Source organism: Apodemus sylvaticus, chromosome 2 (assembly GCF_947179515.1).
Source record: "Apodemus sylvaticus chromosome 2, mApoSyl1.1, whole genome shotgun sequence".
NCBI classification, from domain to species: Eukaryota; Metazoa; Chordata; class Mammalia; order Rodentia; family Muridae; genus Apodemus; species Apodemus sylvaticus.
This window is the reverse complement of record NC_067473.1, coordinates 83824828-83834020: the sequence shown is the minus strand read 5'-3', so window position 1 is coordinate 83834020 and position 9193 is coordinate 83824828. Positions and strand designations below refer to the sequence as shown.

General features: G+C 37.0%; 1 protein-coding gene across 3 annotated transcripts in view; it reads left to right on the top strand.

Moving 5' to 3' along the window:
- Nucleotides 1-1355: 1355 nt before the first annotated feature.
- Nucleotides 1356-9193, top strand: part of Herc6 (HECT and RLD domain containing E3 ubiquitin protein ligase family member 6) — a 75227-nt gene continuing 67389 nt past the window's right edge. For 2 of the 3 annotated variants that reach the window (XM_052173817.1, XM_052173816.1), the window contains exons 1-3: nucleotides 1357-1615; nucleotides 3300-3459; nucleotides 4637-4713. In XM_052173817.1, coding sequence (XP_052029777.1) covers nucleotides 1426-1615; nucleotides 3300-3459; nucleotides 4637-4713 — 427 coding nt within the window. In that variant the 5' untranslated portion in view covers nucleotides 1357-1425. Of the gene's footprint in view, nucleotides 1616-3299; nucleotides 3460-4636; nucleotides 4714-9193 lie in introns of all 3 variants that reach the window. The other variant, XM_052173818.1, reaches the window with a different exon arrangement.

Here is a 9193-nt window from a genome sequence, read left to right as displayed (position 1 = left end):
ATCCAACCGCAGAATCCTTGATCTACAACCTATACTGCTTGCAAAATATGCTAGGGCACACGGAGTAAGCAACTGATTTGAATTAAGGCTGACACCATGAGATGGAACCCATACCTGAAACTGCTTAGGGGAATAAGAACCAGAATGTGGATAACCCAGAGGCCTAGGACAAAACTAAATACTACTGCAGAGTAAGGGCAGGGTCCAATTGCAGAGAAGTGAAAACCTTCCCACCAAAGTACAAAAAGTAATAACATGACTTATATATTCTGCTATAATAATATTCTGCTATACTCATATGTCTGCTTCTTATTCAGCCACCATTAGAGAGGCTTCAACCTGCAGCAGATGGGAACAAATACAGCGACCCACAGCCATTTCAGAGCTGTATTTGTTTTCAGAGAGACAGAGAGAGAGAGAGAGAGAGAGAGAGAGAGAGAGAGAGAGAGAGAGAGAGAGAGAGAGAAGAAGAAGAAGAAGAAGAAGAAGAAGAAGAAGAAGAAGAAGAAGAAGAAGAAGAAGAAGAAGAAGAAGAAGAAGAAGAAGAAGAAGAAGAAGAAGAAGAAGAAGAAGGGAGGGAGAGGGAGAGGGAGAGAGAGAGAGAGAGAGACAGATCTTCCTTTGAACAAACAGCTCTAAAGGAGATGTCTCCATCAAATTCTTCCCTCCAGAGCTCAACAAGCCCGGCAAATGAGGGCTCTCTAGGACTTTTTCATTTTTCTGTTGACTTGTAGAACTTTGGTGGGAAGGTTTTCACTTCTCTGCAATTGGACCCTGCCCTTACTCTGCAGTTGGCTTCAGTTGAACAACAGCTTCTCCCTTGCAATTTGGCTGCGGTTTGTTATTAATCACATCCCTACGAGCTTTCCAGATTTGGCTTTCTAGGTCTCTTTGAAACTTTTTAAAAAGTTCTTTAACCCCCTGTACACACTCCATAATCTAGTTATTATACATATAGATTTACGGTGTGATGCTTAATGTGTGATCTGAAAATTAATAATCAAGACTGGAATAAAAGAACCCCAGTTAGAACTGTCAAGGAGAGCAGATTCCCTGGGAACTGGCTGCCACTGAAATTGCTACAACTTGTGAATATTGTCATTTAATAAATAGTTCACAGACCTAGCAATTTGCCCAGAGCAGCAGGACGCACAAGTGACTTTCTTATGATGGAGATACTTTCTTCTTCCCTGTCTTCTCAGATACTCAGTTGAAATTCAAGTCAGGTTTTAAAATGACCTGAGAAGGAAGCCCGCAGCCTGCGGAAAAGCTGTTAATGGCATGGGACCGAGCAGGCACTTACTCGAAAGAACTATGACGTAAGGGACTGGGCAGTGCTCTTGGGAGGCGTTAGAGAAGCTAGGTCACTTGCATTTGGGAATCCATCTGACACACCAGAGCCGCGGGTGGCTGGGCACCGCAGGGATGTACTTCAGCTGGGCTGCAGGAAGGCAGCCTCAGCTCCAGAAGGCAGGAACCCGCAATAAACTCTTGAAGGCGGCCAGCGGGGAACGCCACTCGCTGCTACTGTTCAGCAACCACAGGGTGTATTCCTGCGGGGACAACAGCTGGGGCCAGCTGGGCCAGAGGAGAGAGCAGAGTACCGAACAGCCAGGTGAGCTGAGCTCCTGAGCAGGTGCTCAGGACACGAAGTGGGAGCCTCGGGTCGCGGGACCAGGGGACCAGGGAAGGGTATCAGGGATACCGGGTGGCTGGACCAGGGATACCTGGTGGCTGGAGTAGGGATATTTAGAGGCAGGAACCCTGTTTTAAGCAGTTTAAGTCAGCAGGTCAACTGATTCTCGATTCGCAGAGCTCTGGAGTTTGTATTTGTTTCGGTTTCCAGTTCCTCTTCACTGAGAAACTGAAAGCAAAAAAGTGGTTCCTCTGAATAGAAAAAAGCCCCTCCTCCTTACCAAGCTAAGACTTGGAGAACTTTCTGGGGGAAGTCTGTCTTCCAAACCGAGTAGTTTCCAAGACTCTAACTAGCTTTGCAATACCTTGGGGGCATCTTTTCTCTTAAGTTTTTTTTTTTGTTGTTGTTGTTTTGTTTTGTTTTAAGTATAATAGCATTTTTGGGCATCAAGACTCGTGTAGGAACTTACTAAAGAAGCCACCTGTAGCGTCTGGAGAGATGAGATGGCTCAGTAGTTAAGGGTAGTTAAGTTCCTGGCAATTATGGGACACTTTACAACCACCTATAATTCCAGCTCCAGAGGATCCGATACCTCTATGGGTATCAACACACACATATATGCACACAGTGATGCACACAGTGATGCACACAGTGATGCACACACACACACACACACACACACACACACACACACACACAAATATTTTTTCAAAAAAGCCACTTGTAATCACACACAAAAACAGCTCTAAGGCCATTGCAGTTCCCCCTTGTCTTATTTTATGCTTATATATTTAATCCTTATAGAAATTCTTGTCATTATAAATTATTGTAATTGTAGCTACATAACAAGTTGTGTTTTTAACCAAAACATTAATCCAATAGGGGATTTTATATATGATATTGATTCACTTGTAAGTATGGATCTAACTAAAGTTCTAGTTTGTTTTTCTGTTTTTTGTTTGTTTGTTTTTTTGCCACTTTATATGCTAACCACTGGACTATTCTACATTCCCATTGACTATATTTGATTATGTGCGTAGAATAACTTGAAGAACCAGGTAGAAGATGAAAACTATTTCTCTGTCCCTTTTGATTCAGTTTCTGAAAGCTGTAAAATTAACTTGAAACAATGAATAGGCAAAAACCAGCATGGGATTTTATTAGTCTTTTGCCTAGACTTGTGTGTATATAGGAATTAACAGAAAGTAAATGAAAAGAAGTGCTTAGATCCAGGAGTTTGTGTACTGTATTTAACAAATGAAAAGAGGTTGGGTAATAAATAGCAGGAATCATCTAAGAAATAATGATAAAGTCCTTGCCAGACATGAATGGGTGCCTTTCAGTTTCGCTTTCCCAGGTTGAGAACATCATTCGAGCTGGGTTTCAGTTTGCTCATATAGGAACTCAAGGTGCTCAAACCTTGCCAGCCACGTTGTGTTCAGGTAGTCTATACAACACAGCTGTTTTTCCACACATGTATAAACATACTGGGTTTGTTTTTTTCATGATGTGAAGTCGAAAGTAAGGACTTTAGACTTGATTTAACAGACATTGAGGGAGACAAAGAATCAGGGTAACTCCTCCCGTTTCTTCTAAGGCAATTACTGTCTTCTAGACGTTTATAATCTTATGGGTATTTTTTTTTTTGTTTCTGTTTCCAAAGAACCAATTACGGCACTGGATTCTCTGCAGATTGAACTGGTGAGCTGTGGGAAGGAGCACTCTGTGGCTGTCTGCCACAGAGGAAGGGTCTTCACATGGGGAGCCGGTTCTGAAGGGCAGCTGGGCATTGGAGAATTTAAGGAAATAAGTTTTATGCCTACGTAAGTATTTCAATTTACTAATTTCCAATGTTTTTAAGTGGTTGGTATTCAAATGTCAGGGCACAAAGATTACTAGTGTCAATGGTTAAAATGTGGTGAGAAACGTGGTCAGGAAATCACGTGTAGAATTGGTTGATTAAATAGAGGGCCACGAAGGATAAAATGATATGTGATTCTTAAGTCCTGATATTACTTATTATAATAAAAGTTTGGGAACCCACTTGGACTTCCACAATAATAAATAAATAAATAAATAAATACACAAATATTTAAAGTACAAACCATCAAGATACTAAGGATTGAGAAAGTAATCTTACGTGATTATCTTGTATCTGACTAAAGCAGCGCTTCTCACATTAACTTATTGTATATTTCCCAAACATTCAAGCTCCTATGTGGGAGACTGTTCACTACCATCACGATGGAAAAGGCTAATGGGACATGCCATACTCTTCCACTGAAGCTCTAAAATGCATAGACCTTTGTGAGACACAGACAGGAGCATCAGAAGAAGCCCAAGGTCATCCTCAGTTGCATAGAGTCAGAGACCAGCCAGACCTATGTGAAACCCTTTCTTACCCTTCACCCCTTAAAAACTCTAAGTCCTACAAACAAACACAAACAAACAAAAAACACAACCAACTCCAAAGAAAGACAATGGATGCGGCATTATTTTGGCTGTGTGCTGTGTGCAGAAGTGAAGATATTGGATTAAGGAGTGGTCAGCAGGAACTCATGGTCCTTGTCAGACAGATGATGCAGTGGCTAGATGAATGACATTCCTGCTGTTTCCGAACACCACAGCCCATGAAATTACAGCCATGAGAGTGGCAGTAGGAGGGTCAGTGTGGGAAGACTCTTTGGTCCTTTGCAAAGATCTGGGAGGCGCAGAACAAGTGGGAAAACCCAATGCTACTGTCGTCACAGAGGAACAGAGGTTGTCTGCAGTTCTTGGAAGCTGGGAGTGAAACCCTTCCCCTAACTAGCAAAAATCATAAAAAAGCAGGAAAGAAACAAATTGACACTTTGGGATAGTGGCATTCCAGTAGCACAGAATAAAACTGTTCTCTGAGATCTGATGTCTTATCTAAAATACTTTTAAATGTCTGTAATTTCTTGGATAACTCATCCTAAAGAAGGTTCAACAGATTTTTGTGACTCTTTTTTTTTATTACAGGAAAATAAAAGCTCTGGCTGGCATAAAAATAATTCAAGTTTCCTGTGGACACTACCACTCCTTGGCATTATCAGAAGGTAAAGAATACTTTGGGGACCTCTGTCATTAGGAAATATTTTAAAATAATGTTGTGACAATTTTGATTAGGACTGTCCTGAATCTGTTAATTGCTTTAGGTAGTATTATTCCTGTTCAGGAGTGTGGAAGGGTTTTTCATTTTCTAATGTTTCCAACTCTCTTCATTCAGAGATTTCAAGTTTTCATTGTAGAGGTCTTTATCACCTCCTTGCTTACCTTTCTTCCTAGATATTTATTTGCTTTGAGGCTTTTGTGAATGGGTGTGGGTCCATTACTTCTTTTTCAGATTGTTTATTGAATGATGGCCTTTAGAAAGGCTACTGATTTTCACAAGTTGATTTTCATATAATGTCATTTTGTTAAAAGTATTGGTTCTTTCTAGAAGTTTTCTGATAGAATATGATGTCTAATATCATGTCATCTGAAAATAAGGATAATTTTACTTTTTTTATTTTTGGCTCTTAAATTTCCTCGGATGCTTTCTGCTCCAGATAGTGCTTCAAGCACTATATTGAAAAAGAAAGGACAATAGACAGTTTCTCCACCTTCCTGGTTTTAATGGGAGTGATTCAAGTTTTTCTCTATTTAGGATAATGTTTCTCATATATTAATTCTTAATTTAAAATTTAATTTTATTAATTATTAATTTGAGTTATGTTCTCTCTAGTCCTACTCTCTCTAGGACTTTTATTTTGAAAGTACGTTGGATTTTCTCAAAGGCATTTGCATTTATTGTGATATTCATCATATCTTTAAGTCTATTTATATTAGCTGGAGCTTTTTTATTATTGTTTCAATCTCATTTGTTGTGAGTCTGTTTAGGGTGTTAATTTCTTGTTGGCTCGACTTTGGTGCTTTGAATAAATCTAAATATTTGTACAGTTCTTTTAGATTTTGCAACTTAATAGAGTACAAGTTTCCTTTTAAAAAATAATTCCCTTATAATATTCTCAATTTCTTTGGCATGCATTGTAATATTTCAATATTAATTTCTGATTCTGTTAATCTGGACATGTCTTTCTTTCTGCTGATTAGTTAGGCTAAGGGTCTGTCAATTTTGTTTATCTCACAAACAAACATCACGTAATTAGTTAATAGTACAGTTCCTTTTGCTCAGGATCATTATGGCTTTCCAAGGTCTTCTATAGTTTCAAAATGAATTTTAGAATTTTTTTTTCTGTTTCTGTCAAGAATGCTGTGGAGATTTTGTTTGGAATTTTGTTGAATCTGTAAGTGGTTTTTGATAAAACATTTCTTTTCACAATATTAATTCTGTCCATCCATGTCCCCCATGAAAGGGCTACCTATTGTCTTGTGTCTTCCTCAGTCTTTTTCGTCAGGGATTTAAATTTTTCATCATCAATGTCTTTCACTGCCTTGGTTAGGCTTATTAGTCCTAGACCTTTTATTTTCATTGAGACAGTTGTGAGTGGGAGTGTGTCAATGATCTTTCTCAGCAAATGCATTGTTGTTATATAGGAAGGCTGCTGAGTTTTCTAAGTTGATTATCTATCTCACCAATTTGCTGAAATTGTTGGTCATTTCTAAAAGTCTTTCTGTACAATTTTTGTGATCTTGTATGTATAATATCCTATCATCTGCAAATAAAAACTTCTTTTCCTATTTGTGTCCCTTTCAGTTTTGTTCTTGTCTTACTGCTCTAGCTAGTATGAGAGTACTAAGACCTATATAGAAAAAGAGTGGGGATTGTGGGCCCCCTGTCTCTTTCCTAATTTTAATATGATTGCTTTAAGCTTTTCTCCATTTAGGATAATGTTATCCATGGATTTGTCATATTCCATCTTTATTATGTTGAGGTATGTGTCCTCCAGTCCTCCTATCTCTAGAACTTTTAATGAGGGAACATATTGGATTTTGTCAAAGGCTTTTTCTGTATCTATGATGTGATTTTTTCCCCATAAGCCTAATTATATTATTTATTGAGTTATATATTTTGATACATCCTGTATCTAGAATATAGTCAATTTTGATGATCTTTTGACTGCGTAGTTTGAAAGCATTTTATTGAGCATCTTTGAATTGATGTTCATAAGGGATATTGGCTGTAGTTTAGGTTTATTTGTTGTATCCTTTTTGTCGGTATAGTGTGGCATTAGCTTCATAAAAGAGTTGGGAAGTATTTTTTCTGTTTCTTCCTTTTTGAATGACTTAAGAAATATTTGTTGTAAATCTTCTCTGAAAGTCTGGTAGAATTTGCTGTGCATTCTTCTGGGCCTGGTATTGTTTTGGTTGATGAGGTTTTTATTACAATTTCCATTTCCTTATTTCTTATGTGTTTATTTAGGTTGTTGATGACTTCATGAGTTAACTTTGGTGGTTTGGATGAATCATAAAATTTATCCACTTCATTTAGGTTTTCTAACTTAGTGGATTACAAGTTTTTCAAGTGTTCCCTTATAATATTCTGAATTTCTTTGGTATGTGTTATAATGTTCCTATGTTTGTTTTTGATTCTGTTCATGTGGAATAAGTCTTTTTTCTTTTGATTTGTTGGTAAATACTATGTCTATCTTATTTATCTTCTCAAAGAACCAGCCTTAAGAACCCTGTATTGTTTTGTTTGTTTCTGTTCATTGATTTCTGTACTAATATTTATTATAGCTTGCCATCTACTAGATTTGGGATTTCTTTGTTCTTATTTTTCTAAATCCTTCAGTTGCATCATGAAGTCATTTATTTGTAATTTTTCTAGATTTTAATGTAGGAGCTTAGAGCTATACATTTTCCTCTAAGCCTAACATTTATTGTGTATCAGAGGTTTATGTACTGTGGTTTTATTTTAATTTATTTCCAAAAATTAAAAAAAATATTTTCTTGATTTATTCTGTGACCATTCATCATCAACTAATGAATTATTTAATCTCAGTGAGTTTGTATATTGATAGAGGTTTGTTTGCTGACAATTTTGTTTTATTTCATTAAGATGAGGTGGAATTCTGGGATATTTGGATTTTTAAAAATTTGTTCAGGAATTTTTTTGTGTCCCAGTGTGTGGTGTATTTTAGAGGAACTTCCATGGACTGCTCAGTGGAATGTAGATTCTTTGGCATTTCAGTGAAAGTTCTGAAGATATTTGTTAGGTTCTCCAGATGACTAATCTGTTGGAGAAAAGGTATCAACACTGTCTGATATTAAGTTGGTGTTAATCTGTCTTTAATTCAAGCCCTGTAGTAACTATGAAGTTGTGCACACTAGACTTTAGGTTTTTTTTTTAGTGTGGTTGTTTATTTTTTTTTTAGACTTTAGTTTAAAATCCTCTTTTCTCCCCTTCTATAGTCCCTTTGCTATGCACATTCCTATCTCCAGTATTGTTTACTGTAGGCTTTGCATGTCTGATTTTGTAGACACAAACTGTTTTAGCATGTCTGTATCATAAAATGTTCTTCTTTCTGCTTCATATGTAGCTGATATTTTTACTTGGTGTAGACATATAGCTTTGCACTTATGTCGTTTTAGGAGTTAGCTGCATTTCCCCAAGCTCTTCTGGCTTTCAGAGTTTCTATTGAAAAACCAGTAGTTATTATGAAGGGTTGTCCATTATGTCATTTTTGTTCCTTTTACAACTGGCAATACACCTTCCTTCTTTACATTTTAATGATTTAACCATTGTATGCCTAAACTAATTTTTTTCTGATCTTGTTTATTTGGTATTCTCTGTGTTTCTTACATCTTTCTGGGTATATCTTTCCTTAGTTTGAGGTTGTTTTCTTCTGTGATCATACTGAAGTTCCGGTCTATAATAATCATCTGGGACTGGTCCCCTTTATCTATTCTTCAGTTCCAAAGTTTGGACGTTCATTCTTTTTCATAATTCGCACATGTCCTGCCCTAGACATGCCTGTTCCTTTCCTGCTTTTTAAAAAATGTTTTGCATTCTTTGCTTATGTAGTTTAATTCTTCTATTTTTATCCTTGATATTCCAACTTTAACTTGATCAATTTATTTGGAAGCTGCCTTCTGAGGATTTCAAATGGGATATTGAGAATTTTTTAAAATTCTATTTTCATTTCAGCTTGAGTACTCTCAATATTTTATCATTATCTTTTTATTAAATTTGGATCTCAAATTTTGTACTTTCTTTTTCATTTCACTCATGTTTGGTTTTAATTGAGCATCAATAAGACATTTATTCTCCAAGTTCAATAAATAGTGTCCTGTTTTTTTTTTTTTAAAAAAGTGATATTCTTTGTTTACATTCCAAATGCTTTCCTCTTTCCCAGTTCCCCACTCCCCATAAGTCCCATAAGCCCTGCTCCCTCTGCCCATTCCCCAATCACCCCCTCCCATTTCTCTGCCCTGGTATTCCCCTACAATGCTGGATCAAGCTTTTCCAGGACCAGGGCCCTCTCCTTCCTTCTTCTTGGGAGTCATTTGATATGTTAATTGTGTCTTGAGTACTCAGAGATTCTGGGGTAATTAATATCCACTTATCAGTGACTGCATTCCATGTGTGTTCTT